Genomic DNA, 19750 nt, shown 5'->3' with positions numbered 1-19750 from the left:
ATTTGTGCCATCAGAACCCTCATCAGTTGTTCAAGCCTAAAATATGTCATTAAAGCCCATTCTTACAAGTAGGGTGGTGGTTGGATATTCTGTGAGGAAGGGAGCACCCCATTCCTCCCCCTTGTTCCCCCATGTGACACTTCGGATTTACAGCTTTTAAAAAAAAGGACACACAAAAAAAAGAACTCAACAATTTAAAAATAAACAAACCCATGGAAGATGGGGAGCGGATGCTCCTAGGTGACCTGGAATTGCCACATCTGTGCTCGGGTGGGCGGGTGCAGCAGCAACGGTGCCTCCCAGAAAGCACGCCTTGGCACTCCTTCCACTGTAGACAGGCAGAAGGAGAATCAAGGCGGAGGTGTGCCACCTCACACTGCAGACTTAACGTCGTGAAGACGAGGGCTTAGATGCACGATTTTGCCCAAATAGGTGCAGCTTCAGAGAGGGAAGGAGCCTGGAGACCAGATAGAAAACTACATAAATTTGCACACATTGCTGAATTTGCACAAATCACTCAGAAACTGGCCTGACTAGCGGCAGATCAAGTTGGGCACCACAGCAGAACATGAAATGACATCCAGGAGGTCGAACCTAGGAAAAGCTGTTGAATTCCCCCCCCCCAAAAAATAGATTTCTCTGATATCCCTAAAGAAAACTGAGATAGTACCAATTGGGGTTTTTAGGGAAGATTTTAGGTGGGAAGATTTTAGCACACACACACGCACCTTGCACATGGTGGCTCTGATCCAGATAGGGGCTCCACATACTTATACTAAAGTAAAAAGAATGTAGGATTAGCTACACGCTATGCAATGAACATAGCATATTGAAAGCCATTTATGGTTGAGGTAGCAGCTATGGTCAGGAATAGGGGCTGACTGACGCTTCCTTGCCCCTTTTGGGTGCAATAGTGCGTTGCTGCCAGGTGCAATGGTGTGTTGCTGCCAATACTCACCAATAGGAGTTGCCTGCAGGTATTTTGCAAGAAACATGACCAGGGCAGAGGATTGAAAGTGATATTTAAAAAGCAAGTGATATAGGCACCCCTAAAGCAATGTAAGTAGTCAAACACAAGAGCAATATTTCGTAACTACAGTATATTACAATACTCTGAGGGCGGAAGTTGTTGTCCAATATTACAGCGTTTCATGGAATGTTTTAGGGTTGCTTAATGTTTTGGCAATTTCTTACATAGAAATCACCATTGTGTACCATCCTAACATATAACAATCCTGCACATGTGTCAATTATTGCTGCTTTCTTGCTGCTGCTGCTGTTGTTGCTGGTTTTATTGGCTTTTATTTTTATTGCTATTTTATTGTACTTCTGTTTTTATCGCTTTTAACATTTTAACAGTTTTATGTATTTTATTGTTGTGAGCCACCTTGGGAGTGCTTCTGCGCTGAAAGGCGGCCAAGAAATGTTTTAAATAAATGAATAAAATAAATATAGGTGCATGTGATATAATGCTAAGAAGGCACAGCCAATCACACTTTCCAGTATGTGTACATACTGCAATTTATATGCCCATAGGATTTTTATGTAAGAAGAAGTAACATCCCCATATATGAAAGCAGATGGATATGCAGTGGTCTTCTGTCACATCGACCAACTGGGGCATTTGTAAAACATTTTTGGAGCTTTTGTCAGGAGGGTTAATAGCATTTCTGGGACAAGGCAGTTTGGGGAAATAACATGGGGAAGGGTTAAAAAAAACCCCACATGCTCCCCTAGTTCCACTGCTCCAGTCAGAATTGGCGCTCCTGCTCCTGTGCCTACTTTAAAGCTAAAATATAAGAAGCCAGTTGATCTGATCACAGATTCCTCTGCACCGAATCCATTTCAGCCCCGAACATCAGCTCTATAATCACAGTGAAGATTTATAACTAGTAAATCTCTGGCAGCTAAACAAGAGAATAGCTGCATTTGAACGATCATGGAGGCAGAAGAACCCATAATTGGCTCTTCCCCTGCCTCTGTACACATGTGAGAACAATTTGCCTTATTACCCACAATTCAGTGTGGGTTGCTGTGATGTCTGACTCCAATTGCTACTGCAAACCAGGTGTTATAGTGTGGGTAAGAGGCCATCCCTGCCATGCCGCATTCCAAGTTCAGACAACCTGCACTGCACCATGGGTAATTATGCAAATTGTGGTCATGCGCACAGCACACACAGAGGCAGGGGAAGAACCCACAATGGGTTCTTTTGCCCCAGCAATCATCCAAACCTACCAATGTGTATCTAACTGTTAAGCAGATACATTTCTAACCCATTCTGTATGATATTTGCCTATATCATAAGGTAAGGGTTTTAAGATGCAAGCCCTAAAAATGTGATGTCCCATCTGGGTTGCTTAAAGGATGTTAATTATGAAACACTTCTGAAGCACACATTTTGATAGTTTAACCCTTAACCCTTATTATTTCATTTTCCTTTGGGCAGGTTCCAGTCCTGGGTTGATTCCGACATGGGTTTGGGTTTTTGGTGCTTTTGCCACGTTTTGTGCTTACGCTTTAGGTAAAGTATTACTAGAAAATTTGCAAAGCGAAACCTGTAGCTATTTTTGCCCAGTTCAAATGTAAAGCTACCCAGGATTATGAGATTGGAATTTACCTGCGAGTTTAATTAGGGTTCTGAAATGCAAATTAGCAGAATCTCTACATTCCTTTTAATTAGGGTTAATAATTGTCAGACACAACAGAGAACCGAGCTACAGGAGTGTGCAGGAGTTTACACAGAAGAAGGGCATGGTGTAGAAGCACATGATCCTGAAGTCTACTTCTGATCTCTTAACTCAGCATAATGTTAACTATTTGGCTCAGTGAGCATGGAAATAAGCTTTTGAGGGCTCACAGAGACATAGCTGGATCCAGGCTTGATAGAAAGTTTGGGTAGGACTAAGATAAATCCAGGCATATAGACAGGGGAAAGGCAACAAAAAGGACTAGGGAGAATTCAGGGCAGTGAGGAGTAATAAGAACAATGGAACAAACACCAGCAGATTTAGGGTTGCAGAGTACAGGATGAGGCACAACCCAGAAGCTTCAAACATGAACTATTACCTAACATTCCTGAAATCTCCTCTTGCCTCAATTAGCATGTGCAGAGAGGTATTTTGAGGCTGGGAACAATACCAAATCACCCAAATGACTCCAGGCTCTACTTAGTTAATAGTCAGGGCAGGGCTGAGGAGGGAATTTCTGTCGTAAGTTTACATTTAAAAATGGGAATGGTTGAAAGTTATGCTGTCTGTATGGTTCCACAATGCTGAAACTCTGATAACATGATGAAAATGTGTAAGCACCATTTCTTTAATTAAATCAAAAAGTATTATGAAACTTTTCTTAGATGGCTGATGTTAAAAACCATCTCTAATATGTCAATAATAATAATAATAATAATAATAATAATAATAATAATAATAATAATAATAATATGGATCCAGAGGGAATTGGTCACACTTTAGTCCCACTGAAATCAGTGTGATTTGATATATTATTTATTTATGTCTTTATTTCTAAGATTTCTTAGTTTCCTTATAGCTAATATTTCTCAGGACAACCGTCAATAAAAACACAAATGCATTCCACATCCATATAAATAAAGACAAAAGGAGTGCAATAAAGCAGGCAGTTAAAAGCAGTAGAGACTAAAACAACAGGCATCTCAATAATATCTGAAAGCATCACAGAAATACAGCTGCTTAAAAACAGAGCATAGTGGTCTAAATATTCATAGGATTACTGAGAAAATAAAATGCTATTTGCCTGGCACCAGAAGCAGAACAAAGTAGGTGCCAAGTGAATCTCTTTGGGGAGAGGATTCCATAATGGGGGTAGGGGGCTACCATTAAGGAGTGGTAAGAGGCCACTCCTGAGAAGCCACCCACTCACTATACCTCGTCATGCAAGGGCAGAGGTGTTGAACCCAATGCTTAGTCTCCTTTACAGTGTAGCTCAAACAAACAAACAAACAAACAAACCCAGAATGGAAACAACAGGATTAGCACAAACTAGTTTGGATAATATCACCACATAAAAATATAGATTGAATCTTGGAGAACACATTAGAATAGAAGCCCTTCACGACTGGCAAGGAAAGGGGGGGAAAGGGAGGGGCTGCACCACTCATAAGAAAGCTGCAAATGTCAATGTTAATAAGGTGCAATGATTAATTCCTGGCATGTTTCATTTGGCATCATTAGGAATCTATTCAGCAGTTAGCAAGATAGAGGTAGGATGTTGTAATAAAATGACTGAAAATGACGGCTGCTTGCTCCCCTACACACGTTTTGTTTGAAGGAGATGCAATTTTGCTTCAGCTACCTGCTGAATGAATTCCCCTGATGATATGTGAAATGCATTGGAAATTACTTATTAAACAGTAACTGAAGTTCCTAGGCCTTTCTCTTGCATTGTTTCCTTTCCATTGTGGTTTTATTCTGCAGCGACTGCTGGCAGCCGGTGCTGCAATCTAGTTTCTCGTGATGCTGGTGTATTCCTACAGCGCCCTCACGTCAAAAGCAATACCCTCATAGTTCAACTATATATATAAAGCTGTCTTTTACTCTTAAGAAAAGCTGCCATTTGTTATTAAGTCTGTGTAAATCTCACACTCCCACCCACCCACACCCAATTCTGTACCAGGACCATTTTTGATCAATGTTATGCTAATGTTTGGGTCATAGAGCACAGTTGGAGAGTGGAATGAAATATGGATCATTTGGGAGGCAAAGGGAATGGGAGACTTTCCAGTAGTGAGACCAGTCCGGCCTAAACTGCTTTCTCTATCCATGTCACTGATCCAATAGATGATCTTTTACTTTAGCGCAGGGCTACCCCTAGGGATATGTGAGCCTTACTGTTTGGTCCACATCCTGCTGTAGCTCCCAACATGATAAAATCTGAAGTGATGGTTGAATGCCTGTTAATTATACACTCTCAATTCTTTCACCAAATGTGAAGAGACTGAAGAATCCCCCCCCCCCTAATTTCCATGGGCATTGAGAGAAGTTTGAAAGCATGCCCCAAGTCAGAGAGCAAAGGTGGAACCTGTAGTATCAAATTTTTAGGCTGAGGACAGGGCTCCTGTATCTTTAACAGTGGCATAGAAAAGGGAATTTCAGCAGGTGTCATTTGTATACATAGAGAATCTGGTGAAATTCCGTCTTCATCACAACAGTTAAAGCTGCAGGAGCTATACTAGAATGACCAGATTTAAAAGAGGGCAGGGCGCCGGCAGCTTTAACTGTTGTGATGAAGAGGAAATTTCACCAGGTTCCTTATATATACAAATGACACCTGCTGAAATTCCCTTTTCTATGCCACTGTTAAAGATACAGGAGCCCTGTCCTCCTTTTCATATGGTCAGCCTAATCAAATATTTCATTAATTTTTGTCATTTGCTTTTTAGCATCTAATTCTGTAGGTACTTTCCTGTTCCTTTATAGATTGCATAGATGGAAAGCATGCTCGAAGGACTCAGTCCAGTACACCTTTGGGAGAACTGTTTGACCATGGATTAGACAGCTGGGCTTCCTCTATTTTTGCTCTCTCCTTTTATTCCATCTGTTCACGTGAAAATGGGAAAGCTGGACATTCTGTTTGCACCATGTATTTTTCATTAAGTGTCATCCTAATAAATTTTTTGTTTTCGCACTGGGAAAAATATAACACAGGAGTTCTTTTTCTCCCATGGGGATATGATATAAGCCAAGTGGTAAGTATTTATGATTTTTAAATTAGAATTGTGTTCTCTTTCTTTTTAAGGCATATTGGAAGAAATTGAAAATACTACTTAGGGCAAGTGCATTTGTCTGGGAATTTAAATACATTTAAAATTAAATACATTTAAATAAATTGTCTATATTACATGTGCTACAGAAATATTTCTGCAATAGATGGGAAAAAGCATACTCAAATAATTAATTAGCAATAAAAAGTCCATTGCCATCTAGGGGAAAAATGCCTGCAACAAGGATAAAAGTCAGATACTATAAAGGAGAATGTCATTTAGCTGAATTTGATTTGTAGCACTCTTAAACTATTAGATCTGAAACAGCATTGTAATGACTCCCCTGATGTTATGTGCTGGTATCCTATGATAATTGCTATGTGTAGTCTTTACTCAAATGCCATCATAATTAGTGCACTGTAAAGACATACCATAAGTATACCAACAATGTAACTCCCATTGGCCTATTGCTTCAGATATAATTATATATTTTATTTGCATAGCTATCAGAAATTGTTGTGAAACTCCCAAATGCTGCAAGAAGTTTGGGGAACTCTCTGAGTGGGATGAGCTGTGTGACATGGGGAGCTGGGACCAGAAAGCTTGGCCAGAAGCACCTTCCATGAGTGGGACCTCCGCGCACTAGTGGAGTGACTGTTGGATACAACCACAGTAGTGAACTAGCTTCTCCTCACTTCCCACCTTTCACATACAATTTGGTTTTTGGATTGGGAAAGACAAAACAAATTAAACATCGGGGAACCACCATTTATATACCAACATATAGAACATAATTTGGATTAAATCCAACATCATGCTTGTGGAAATCTGCTAGTGTAATGGGACTTCCTTCTCCTCCTGCAGCTCTCTGTGCTGTACAAAAATCTGTTCCACTGGGTTTCCAGCCTCCAGAGCAGGTTCTGAGGGTGACGGTGTACAGAGGAATGACTCTGACAGAGCTGGAGTTTGAGCCCCCTAACACAACAACTCCCCCCTTCCAGGGCTTAGATCAAATGCCTTGGTAGTGTTTCTGAGTGGTTAAATGTACATAAATTGTACATTTATATAGCACCATGTACATTGATGGTGCTATATAAATAAATAAATAATAATAATAATTAAGCCACATATGGAGAGAAAACTCTCTCCTTGAGGTCCTGGTCAGATACCTCAGTACCATAATTCCCATCCAAACAGGAAGGAAAAAAATACATCTATTATCAAAACAGTGTTTACAGAGAACAGAGAATATATAAAATAGAAAACAAACCTAAGATTTTAAACTATCTAACCTGCATAGGTTCCAAACTTTCTCCCACATGACAATCACCAAGAATACCTCATGCACTTCCTTTGACTCATCAGGAGGGATCTAAGGAATTCTGTATCCTTTTATCAGGGCTATCCAAGGTGGGCAAAGGAGTCACACAACTTGCTCCTGGTTAGGCTAGAATGAGAAAGGGGCCAGCTGTTAATTAAGAGAAAGCTACTAAGCCCAGTTCCAACAAAAGATTCTCAATAGAAGAAACCAGGCTTAGAAAGACAACCCCACCCCCACCCCCACCACCACCCCTGTTCTACTGATGGAAGCAGTTCCTTCAGCAGAATGACACCATTGGATTTAACTGTTTCCTGAGGGCCAGGAAATCAATACTCTGGTCAGAAAAGTACTCCAAAGGCATTTCAGGGTTCAGTACCTAATTTGGTATTGATTCAGTTGATGGCTTTACTTACCCCCACCCCCCTTTTTCCCCAAGTGGTAAATCTTCTACACAGGGACAGTGAAAATGGTGAGATACATTAAATTCAAAACATATTTATTTGACGTAGAATCCATTGGTTTCAGTTTAAATTATTTTCAAGTCAATATTGCATAAGATGGCAATCAAGCATTTCAGTTCAAAATCCCTTACTTGGAAATGAGTCACAGTGATTTAAATTGAATGTACCATTAGGTGTTCTTACCCTATGGGTAATACATGTAATACATATAATAAACTACGCCTCTTGCTATTATATTTCAAATTCCTCAGCACTCTGGAACCACACCAGTTCCATCAGATCCATCTTGACTTTTTCAGGAAAAAATGCATGAGACCGTCCTCTTAGGACAGTATCACTTCAGAACGTATATAGGGAAACACATTTTTAATGCTTTCCTTCCCCTGCAAGCCAGAAACTCAATATACATACAAAGCTAACATGTCACGGGAGAAGATCCTAGTCCAGCATTCTCCTCGACGTGCTGCTTGTGCCTGGCTTGTCAGCATGGGGAGTATTCAATCTTGCATCTACCCCAACATTCTAAAATAGTAACAACAGAAGAGGAGAATATCATAGGCCCTCTTTTTTTAAAAAATTGAATTGGATCTCAGTGTTAACAATATTTTATCAGGATTGCAACTTATTTATATGCAAATCTTCCATTTTTGTTTAACATGTGATTGTATTTTAGTTGTTCTTAAGAAACATTCAGAAACACTTAGTTTCATATGCTTTTTGTTTATTCAGCATCATATACGAATGCATGCACACATAGGGTGACTGTATGAAAAGGACAGTGCTCCTGTATCTTTAACACTTGTATAGAAAAGGGAATTTTAGCAGGTGTTATTTGTATGCATGCAGCACCTGGTGAAATTCTCTCTTCATCATAACAGTAAAAGCTGCAGGAGCCCTGCCCTCTTTTGTATCTGGTCATGCTAGGCAGGGCTCCTGCAGCTTTTACTGTTATGATGAAGAGAGAATTTCACCAGGTGCTGTATGCATACAAATGACACCTGCTGAAATTCCCTTTTCAATACAACTGTTAAAGATACAGGCGCCTTGTCCTCCTTTCCATATGGTCACCCTATGCACACACACAGATAGAACGCTTTCCTAGAAGGGCCCAACACTGACACAACCCGAAGCCCATGGTTCCCGAAGCAACTGGAAATGCTCATTTCTGGAACGGAGCAGGGCAGTGCAGCTGGCAGAAGGGAGCTTGACTCTCCTGGCCCATTTTCATTTTTGGAGTTACTATAGGAAGCACTAGCTTACCATTGTGCTAGTGGCTGGTCCTGCGGCTGCAACAGAATTCCATTCTAAGCACAGGTGGAGTGTGTTCCTTGTAACTGTGTGATTTTTAAAATAATCTTAAATGAGAAGAGTTTTACTTTGAGTCAAGGTTCACAGATGTTAGAACTAGGCCAAGAAGAGACTGGCTGGTAGCTTGCTCTCATATTCAGGAGCAAGTTTTAGTTACTGTTGTTTCTTCGGAGAAAGAAAGATTGTTAGAGAACTAATTTTTCATTATAAAAGGTTACTTATTTCATCTTTTTAGAGAATATGATCTCTCTGGAGAGTTCCTTGAAAAGCTCATACAGGAGATTAATTAGATTTTTTTATAGCTTAGTGCCTTTACATTAATGGAACTGTGACTATAAAACTTTGACTGCACAATAAAATCAGCAAGTCTGTTTCTAACACCTAACAATTCTAAAATAATGCCCAGTTGTTTCTATGAATGTTACTTCCCTGCATTTAGTAAAAAAAATCCTTATTTGATTTGTACCCCCGCCTTTCTACCAAGAAAAACGACAGTACATGGCAATCTTTAAAGTACATGCTTTATTCCTTGCAGGCAATAATACTTTGACAACAATGTGCAGTTAATTTAAAAACTGCATTAAGTGTTCAGTGTGTTGGACAAAGGTTTCTGTCCTCACAGGTCCTATAAATTAACTCTTATAACATGAGTCACATACATTTAGCCTTTGCATTTTTGCTTGTAGTGTGATCAAAGACACCTAGCCCATATAATGACAACATGTTAGATCAGTACATGGCCAATTGGGTGTTGATTCTTCTTTTATTGTTAATTAAACTTACATGCTTGATTCCTGTTCTATCCTATAATTGCATTAGTATTGCTACCTAAGAGCCTTTAATAAAAGGGTGACATGCCCTCTTTCCTCTTCTTCATGTTTTATAAGAACTTAATAGCAACGTTTCTCAATATTTAATCACTCTGCTGTGCTGAGCTTAGGAGAAAATGGTTTGATTAAACTTTAATTCTATTGCCAGGATATGTTTTAAAATCTTACTTGTACATTGATACTATTAACTACTATGAAGATTTATGAAATTATTTAAGAATGGCAGCTTGCAAAGGATGGAATATAGGTGATAAGGAGATAATTTCCTTCCACCCATACCCCAACTTTGCTATACCACGTTTTAGGGCCTATTTTTCAAGCAATATGTACAGCCTTCTCATACCAAGTCAAAACACATTCACTTGAGAGTTCTTCTCATTGGATTAGATGTAGACTTCTGTGAGTGAAATTCTGCTCATGGAACAGAGTGCTCTGTCAGGTCTTAGCTTCCCCCTGTGCTATCCCTTCTCTGGAGGGATAGAGGGAAACAGCATGTGGAACTGGAGAAGGAATTGGCGAAAATGCGCACACACATACCTCTTGTCATGAAAATCTCCACTGGATGTAACCTCTTTCTGTCTATAGAAGAACTCCTTCCATCATAGAAGGAACTGTTTGGATCAAACCTATTATTTCAATGGGACATACTTCCAGTTACATAGGGGCTGTTCACACAACATGCTAACCTACACTCAGTGGTTGGATGTGTGTTGTTTTGAATCATGGGATGTTTTTTGAACTGTGGATTAGCATGTTGTCTGAATGCAGCCAGAATTGCTTGTTAATCATGAATTGTGGTTTGTTAACCACCCTGAACGTCCCAACAACAAACCATGGGTTCTCAAGAAAATAAGCTACACTACGCGATTAACAAGCCACCCTGGCTAAATGCAGACAACATGATAACCCATGGTTCAAAAACAACTCACAGCTCAAAACAACCCACACTCAACCAATGAGCTTCATATATATCATATTTTTTATTTCCCAATGGGCTTCTTGAAACCTATGCATAACTCCACCCATTTTTTAATGAATGGTGTATCCTATGTTTGTTCTCCCCCCCCACCCATGATTTGTTTTCTATTCTATTTTGTTAAATTCACAATAAAAAATAAAAAGCAACAACAACAACCACCTCACTGAGTGTGGGTTAGCATGTTGTGTGACAGCCCCTACATGTTGCACATGCTGCAGTTCTCAAAGCAATGGGAATTTTCAGCAGTGCAAAGCTTATTTCAAGTTTTGTTTCTTTTGGAATAAGGTCACTGGAGACTTACTGGCTTTTTTTTAATGTTTATTTACAGATATACAGGTTGAGCAAAGTTCATTGCTCTGGGTGAGAGGGACTGCTTGTGCCCTGAGTTGTTCCAACTTAGTATTCTCTTTCAGCCTTTTCTCCTGGATTGCTGTTAAAGGCTTTTGGAGCACACAGCTGGATGGCACCATCCCTAAAGAGGGGAGGGGAGAGAAAGTGGAGGAGGAAAGTCATGCCCCCTTTCTAGAGCAGCTCCTGGCCATTTCCTTGTCAGGAAGATGGTCTAACAATTAGTTCCTAAGGCAACCTATCACCTTAGTTTACTTATAAATAGAACGTGCCAAGCCACATGATGTGCCTAGGCTAGATCTGTCCGGATGGTTTCAGCCCACCCTCTCGTAGAATCAAGCATTATCTACCTGTATGTGAATCCGGGAGATCATCCATCTCAACCCCCAATCCTATAAAAAATCCTATAATCTCAGACAGAAATTCTTGCCAAATACTTAGTTACATAGCTTAAACAAGTCTTAATATGGAGTGAGTGAAAGAAGCAAATACTTTTACGCTTGCATTTATGCAATAATATAATGCTCTGAGTTTTATATTCTTAAAATGCTTCTTGAAAAAAATGAAAGCGGCTTTTTCCTTTCTTTTTCTTTCCCTTTAGGTTCTTGTAAGCATGTACTTGCTGACTGCTGTTTTAGGGATAGAGATCTGGCACAGGCCTTTGATATTTGGTTACTCCTTCACAGACATGCTAATAGTCCTTACTGTAGGTAAGCAACGGTAAAAGCCTATAGCATTGTGATGCCTGTTTGAATACAGTTTCAACTACTTCATAACTGATGTTTCTGTCATACTATTTTAGGTTCCTGAATGTCAAGAATTTAAAGGCCCAATGCTGTCAGCATTATAGACTTTAGGCTGCAGTCCTAGATGCACTTACCTGGGAGTAAGCCTCTTTGAACCAATGGGTCCTTCTTCTGAATAGGCATGCATAGGATTATACTAATGCCTTATAGATTTCAGTGAGTGAGGAGGATTAACCTGATTTATTCCCTAAAGTTAAGACCGTTCAAAATTGCATATTCTTCTAAGGCGGGGGTTCTCAAATTTTCTACCCACAGAGCGCAGTTGAGAGAACTGAAAATGACTGAGGCCCAACTGGCAGTGCTGTGGCAGAACCAGAGTCAGTCACAAAATGATGACAGATGGAGGCAGAGTTTGGCATAAGCAGCTGACAATTACTGATAATATTTGATACCTAATACTTTTTTGGAAATTGCTAAATTCTTTGCCACAGTGATTTCCTTATGGCAGAGTTCCATAGTTCACCTTTCCTCATATCAATGCAGACATTGACTGCGGAGGTATGATTCAGCCTCCCCATTTTAGGCGGTATTTGCTGGCCAAAGTGGAGTATTTTTTATTTTATATTTTTGCCTCTCAAATTATTATTCTTTACTTGTTTCCTGTAATTTCTTTTCCCTTCTCCTTTCACACTTTACTTGTACCCTATCCCCCACAACTACTAGTTTTTCATCCCTCCCTTCTGCTCCTTTTACCTTCACCTCCTATAACAGCTTCCCTATCCGCTTCCTCTCTATTCCTAGTTTATTATTCTTATTAAAAATACTAACTTTTGATTTCACTTTTTATTTTCCATGTGCTGTATCATGCACATCACATTGCCTTCATATAGGTTTTTATTTTCCTTCAAGGCCCCTTTTCCCTCAGAGCAGGGAGATCCTCCCTTCTCTTCCACCCCACCCTGAACTTCTCCATTTCCTGGCCACTTCAACTCAGTTCAACCTTCTCTCCCCACCAACATTCCTGTACATACTTGCAGACCACATAGACTCTCCACACCCAGTCCCACTGCCCAATACCAGGTTGTTCTTCTGAGGCTGAGGTGGTGGCTGTGACCAAAAGTCAGAGGAGCAGTGCTTCTCTTTTTTCTCTCCCTCAGCTCATCTGTCTTTTTCACCTCTGCAAAGCCTCCATCTGCTGGTATGAGGACTGCTGGAACGTCAGCTTCATTTGCTCCCTATTCTTGTTCATGTACACTTTGGCTCATAGTTGCTCTTCCAGGAAACACTAGTCCTGCTTCTGATACCAGTGTTATGCTCCTCCATCCTAGTCCTGGGAGGAATGAACTTGCAAGGGCTTCAGTGCTTACTCAGACTTGTTTCCTAGAGGGGGGGGGGCACTGGAGACTTGTGGGTTTTCTTTTATGAAGGTTTATTTACACTGCGCTCAGGATGAAGGTCTACAAAAACACAAGTCCAAGCAAACTCTGCTTCCTCTCAGCTGTTCAGGAATCTTTATCTCTCTTTTTGTCTTAGATACACCCTTCGCCCAGATTTACTTCCTCCTATCTCTCAGGTCTTGTAGAACAAAAAAGTTACCCATTCAAGAATTACTTTTACTCAGAGACACTGGAGGTAACACATAACACTATTTTTTTCCTCCTTCCCTTACTCTCTGGCAGCCTCTCCTCTTTTCCTCCCCTCCAACTTTGCATGCAAAGCCTAGTTCTCTAACTCCAGCTCTACTTACAATAAAATGCTATGCATGTTTACTCACAAGTAAGCCCCACTGAGTTCAAAGGGACTTACTGCCAGGTAAGTGTGAATAGAATTACATCCTTAATATTTTTATTTTCCTTTCTCCATTTGAAAATTTTCTCCATAACTGCCCCTGCCCAAAGCAGGCTTCAGTACGAGTTACTTATGTTTATTGCATTACCTGTATCTACAGCCTCTTATTTATATACTTCAATATCCATTTATTCTGAAAAAAATTCAGAACTGTCCTGCATTGTCAACTTTTCTACTGCCTGATAGTTCTTTCCTACCATATCCTTTCTACTTATCTTTAGCCCCTCCATCCCTTTTATTATGTTGCTCAGAGGCCCATAAACCAGGGTCCCCAAGCTTTTTGAACCTGTGGGCACATTGGGGAATTTGAGAAACTGCTATGGACCTTACACAAAATGGCTCCCATTATATAGCTAGTTATATAATGGCTGCCATGGGTACTCTGGCTAGTAAAAAGTGAGCTAAAGAGGTTGGTGTGGGTGTGAAATAGTGAGCCTAGTGGGAAGGTGGGGGGAAAAAAGAAAGGTAGAGGGGAGGAAAAGAGCAAGGCTAGATGTTAGAAAGTGAGAGAAAAAAGAGTAACAACGTTTTCCAAGGTTTTTATTTAAGGGAAGAGGGTGTGGAGAGCTTCATGGGTGCCATGGCCTCTGTGGATGGTGTGTTTGGGACGTCTAGTAAACCTCTCCTTCGCTGCCACCACCCTATTCTATATCTTCTGAAAGAATGAGGGAATAATAAACTTTTGTGTATGAGTGTGCGTGTGTATTGTCCACCTGAAGTAAAGCATATGACTGAGCAGATGTGGTTGTTAAACAAAGTAAGAATAAAGTTTATTAATATAGAAAAAAGATTTTTAAAGCCACTTTAAGATTATTCTACTTTATCCACATACATCTACCTCCCTCAACCTCCCAGGGAATACTAACCACCTCCAAATCCTATAACCCTACTTTCTTAATAACTATCCTGAAACAAGCTTCTACTAAACACCACTCACTCCTACTCTCACAAACTCCTTAACCCTGACTGACCCTGACTTTAACTAACTGCCCAACTGTCTCTCACAGACTCTTCTCTCTCCATTCAAATCAACCAACCAATGAGACGACACCATTCACACTGCTCACCATTCTAACTCCCCCCTCCTACTTACTTACCATTTCCTGAAAATAAAAGCATTGGCCACAACAAATCCAAACCTGAACCAAACACTTAAATATTCACATATAAAGAATAACACAATTTATCAATTTGTCACAGGACCCCCTACCCTAAATTGTCTTGGCAGGGACTGTGTTCCTTCTGGGCTTTTGTATAGTGCACATGAGAGAATGCTACTATACTGCAACTTCTGTTTGCCAAGTAATTTTATTCCTTTATTGCTTGACATTAAGAGATGTGGCCACCAATTTAAAAAGAAAAGTAACAACCCTTTTTGTGCTTGATGACTCATGAGTGAAGCATTACTTCACTCCTCAGCCTGTTAAGAGTTGTGGAAGGTTGGTTAAAGCTTAAAAATCCCTGGAAGCAAATTTTCCTCTTTTCATTTGCATTCAACTAAAAATAACTGTCTGGCAAAGAGTCTATATCTGCTATCATTTAAGGGTTGAGATCCAGAGGTTTTGGTTTTAGGATTAGTCATGAAGCCAATTCATCAGAGACAGCTACAACTCAGATCCCGTCGATGTGCATCTTGGCATATTAATGATCTTTTGATCATTGGCATAATAATGCTTTGTATTGTTCAACAATTGAATGCAGAGAGAAACTGAGGCTTCTAACTTGTACACAATCAGTAGGGCTTACTTCAGAGTAGACAAATTTAGGATTGCATCTCAATAATTTATGCATACTTTCCTGGGAATATGTTCCATTGGACATAATAGGAGTTAATTCTGAGTAAATGCACATAGGATTGCATTGTATGACCTCTTTTTCTCTCACAAGACTAAAGTGGTTTTGAGCCTCTCCCACAGTGTTTGTGCCACATGTGTATGTTATTCATGCAGGACAGAACATGGGTGAGAAATTGGCACTGCAGTCCTACTGGATGTGGACTGCAGAGTCAAAGTTGGATGAACAGTAACATCCAAAGCCCTCCCTCAGTCAGGCAGGAGCAGCACTTTCCTCCCATCCATCCTGTTTCCAGGGTTGTGCGCTCTGTGTGTGTGTGTGTGTGTGTGTGTGTGTGAGAGAGAGAGAGAGAGAGAGAGAGAGATTATTTATGCTAGTTCCAGGGCTGATGTGAATCCTCCTGTTTTGGGGGCTGGAAACTGGGATTCAAAGGCTCCCCAGCCTGTCCATGCCATGCCCCCAATCCACCCCCTTTTTACTTCTCACGATGTTGGAAATCCATCATCAGGGACATAAGCACTGCAGGCGTTTCCAGGGGTGCTGATATGGGTTAGCGAATGTCAGATTCTGCCCTTGGAGAGAGACATCTGAACCTCCCAGGAACCATAGGATTTCAACATAAGTACATTGTGCCAACCAATCCCAAGCCAAAACGATTCCTTTTAACTTTGCATTGCATACTGATCTAAGGAAATGCTAATTTAAGCCTCACATGTAAAGACACCTTGGGGTATTTTATTCTTAATTTTTTTTAAAAAAAAATCTAGTCATTAAATTGTTGGTGGGAAACGTTTCTCATTTTTCTATTTTCTATTATTTATAAAGCATCTAGGAATCTATTGGATGCTGAATGTAGATAAACATAAAAGACAAGTCCTGCAGGCTTACTTTATATAAAAAAGCATGACATATTAAATAAAATGGGTGACGTTTGCCCTAGAAAATCCAACATAAAGCAGTGAATCTTGAAGAGCTAGTGAAGGAAGGTAAAGAAGAGGCCAACTAATTGCCAGAAGGGAGACTGTAACACTTAAACTACCCATTCAGCTATTCTTTCTGCTTCACTAATACCAAGCTACCAAACACTTTTGTGGACAGAGCCTTTCTCCTGCACACAATCCACTGAAAGTTGTGCAACTTCCATCCAATTAAGTGGTGCTTTCATAGATGTTGATGCTGGTGGGTTGTAGATATAAGCAGATGGATTTGGACAAGCCTGTTAAGAGAGTGTATTTGGCATACTGGTCCTATAAAACATGTATTTCCCTGTAGTAGGTTAAATTAGCATCTTTTGTGATCACTGTGGCTTTGTAGGACTGGGGTGGGAAAACAAGGCTGGATTAAAATGCTCTCATACCTTTTATTGTTGTTTCCCAGGCTCCCCACAGGAACCATTAAGTACTAATTGGACATCACTTAGCCATTTGGTGGCATTTATTAGTCACTGCTGAGCATTTGACAGTGACCCCCTGTTAGTGGCAATCAATACTTGGCAAAAGTATCTGAGTGCTATTTCCCCCCTGGATTTTTGTACTTATAGAAACTCAATAAGTACTTCATGAGTTGCTTTTAAGTTCCTGCTTTACCTAACTGCAAGAACTCAAATACGGAAGATGACAGTAGGCTTTATGGAAGTCTACAGTAGTAGCAGTGAAGTTCATACAAATTTTTAATAGTTCAAACATGTCTGGATTAACTTCTGAATCAAGTCTGCTCCAGATGTTATTTCTTTCAGATTAAATCATATAGCTATTGATTTTGTAATTATCTGAAGAGCAGCGCAAATATATTTTCCACTATGGTAAATTTGGTAGAAGATTATGCTAGAACTGCCTGTATCTTTCAAGGGAGGGAGCTTTTTACAATGGGCAAGGAGGGCATTTAGGCATCCAGGCTACCACCCGCAAACTGAAGTGGTTTTGTCCACTTAATGCTTATTAAACCTGTCTCTGCTTCAATGAATATTCAAGTGATGCATATTATCACAGATGAGAGCAGGGAACTTCCTTCAGCCTGAAGGCTGAATTCAATTTCGGAGAAGCTCTCAGGTGGGCGGAGTCAAAGGCAAAAGGGGTGGGACCAAAAACCCCAGCATACTTTAGCATAAAGCACTTACTAAATCTTAGAAAATGCATTTCAACCTTTTAGAATGGGGAAAAATTACATAAAAGTTGGGAAATCTCTGAATGATCAGCAGTCAGGAGAAAGGTTGTATGGCTAGGAAAAGGGAACCCATTCCCCTGCTCCTTCCAATGCCTACTAGAGATTCGGGAAGGCAGTGCAGTTCGCTACAAATTGCAGCATGTACTTCCCAGATTTTCTTCTCACCATTGCAAATTATATTGATGTGGTTTGCACAATCACTGTGTGTTAAACAAAATAAAGTGGCGATTTGCCTAATCAGCCACCCAGGCATGGCTTGTCGTTTGTCTGAACCCGGGCAGCATGGCTTGTTTTAGCGGGAATCAACCCTCAAACACCCCATGGGCTGTTGTTTAGGGGAAACTCTTATTGGAGGAAAGGCCCAAAAACTTCACCTGCCCTCCTAAGGGAAGAAATAAAAATTGAGGCAAATTTCACTTTTTAGAAGGCAAGAGGTTATGTGGTCAGTGTATTCTCTATTTCTACTCCTCTTGGTTGCTTTTCTTTTTTAAAAAACCAAACTTTAGGATTGCAGCAGGAAGTTTAGATTTAACCTCAAGCATCATTGTTTTGTCTCATCTCTATCCTAATGCAATGCAGATGTTTAACTGGTGTTTGTACATTCTCTTTAATAGAAACCATAACTACAGCACAGATTAACTATAGGCAATCCTGAGAGGAGCAAGCCTGAAAACATATAGGAAGGCACTCAAAATACTTGAGCTGCTTCTTCTTGCAGGAGACCATCCAAATGTTATATATAGTGCAGCTGTTGTCTCTGCTTTTAGGAAAGTGGAGAGGGAAATTAGGGAGTAATTACAATGTGAAAATAATAAAAACAATGTGAAAAATTACATCTGGGTGAAAAATCATATTCTCAAGGTTTTTTTTAAAGAACAAAGACGATAGTTATAGAGACGATATATGCACTCTTATGTTGGGCCTGCACAACATAACCTCGAAAGCCTCCGCTCTCTGTTCATTTGTGACCCCCACTGGAGCGGGGGGGCAGATTCGAAATATCCCGTTTGTGGCTTCTTTCAACATCTTTGTGGGAACATCTAAGGCCTGCCTAAACTCATCATAAGTAGATCTGGGGATGGCTGTGCCACAGCATTTGCATTGTTCTTCTATCTAAATACAGAGGTGCATGGTAGAGTTGATGCCAGTTTTTCCAGGCTGTTCCAGACAAGTTCTTCTTCGTGGTCTCTATGCATCACACATATGGGCTTTGCGCCTGCGCAGAGACCAGACCGGAACCTTCTATAGCTGAGTGGAACGTTTTTGGCGGGAACCCCTCCCCCACGCTACCGTGCATGTCCATGGGGTTCCCACCCTTACCTCAGTTCTTCGTCGTCCGCCATTGTGCACAGACCTGTTTAACCGAACCTCTAGCGTTTTTCTTATTAACTTTATTTTCTCTTTTACGATCTTCTTCGTTTTTCGATCTTTTTCTAAGACTCTTCTTACTACTTTTCTTATATTTAAAAAAAAAAAAAAAATTATTGTAGATAGTTTTCCTCAGCGACTTCGGTCGCGTGAGGCCTGTATGGCAGTTGAAGCCCCGTTTACGAAGTGTGTGAAGTGTGGGGCTAAGCTTCCACCTATTGACGGACACTCCCTCTGTATCCTTTGTTTGTGCTAAGGCCCTATCGTTGAGGCCTGCTATCATTGCATGTCGTTTACAAAACAAACGAGGAAAAGCAGAGCTGACGACTTCCCTCCATCTTGGGGGGAAAAAGCTCTCAGAGCCACGGAGGCTCCTACTATGGATAAAACGGCAGTCAGTAAGTCCGTTACCGACAAAACGGCAGCGAGTAAGTCCGTTACCGACAAAACGGCAGCCAGTAAGACCGTTGATGACCGTTGCACTGAGGTGCCTGAGAATTCCAGAGCGGCTAATAGGGCTCAGATACCCCTAACGCCTGGACGGTCACTGGTGAGTTCCGCGGCCAGGAAAATCTCCAAAAGGGCCCGGACTCCCAAATCTTCGATGATGGACAAAACGGCAGCCAGTAAGTCCGTTGATGACCGTTGCACTGAGGTGCCTGAATATTCCAGAGCGGCTAATAGGGCTCAGATACCCCTAACGCCTGGACGGTCACTGGCGAGTTCCGCGGCCAGGAAAATCTCCAAAAAAGGCCCGGGCTCCCAAATCTTCGACGATCGACAAAACGGCAGCCAGTAAGTCCGTTGATGACCGTTGCACTGAGGTGCCTGAATATTCCAGAGC

The 19750-nt window shown here is 40.7% G+C and overlaps 1 protein-coding gene across 2 annotated transcripts in view; it reads left to right on the top strand.

Annotated features, from left to right (window-relative positions):
* Window positions 1-19750, top strand: part of LOC134401594 (ethanolaminephosphotransferase 1-like) — a 61729-nt gene that overhangs the window by 23297 nt on the left and 18682 nt on the right. The window contains exons 4-6 of one of the 2 annotated variants that reach the window (XM_063130695.1): window positions 2450-2524; window positions 5457-5725; window positions 11589-11697. In XM_063130695.1, coding sequence (XP_062986765.1) covers window positions 2450-2524; window positions 5457-5725; window positions 11589-11697 — 453 coding nt within the window. The remainder of the gene's footprint in view (window positions 1-2449; window positions 2525-5456; window positions 5726-11588; window positions 11698-19750) is intronic. The other variant, XM_063130696.1, reaches the window with a different exon arrangement.

Source organism: Elgaria multicarinata, chromosome 7 (assembly GCF_023053635.1).
Source record: "Elgaria multicarinata webbii isolate HBS135686 ecotype San Diego chromosome 7, rElgMul1.1.pri, whole genome shotgun sequence".
Classification (NCBI taxonomy): Eukaryota; Metazoa; Chordata; class Lepidosauria; order Squamata; family Anguidae; genus Elgaria; species Elgaria multicarinata.
This window is presented reverse-complemented; position numbering and strand designations above follow the sequence as displayed.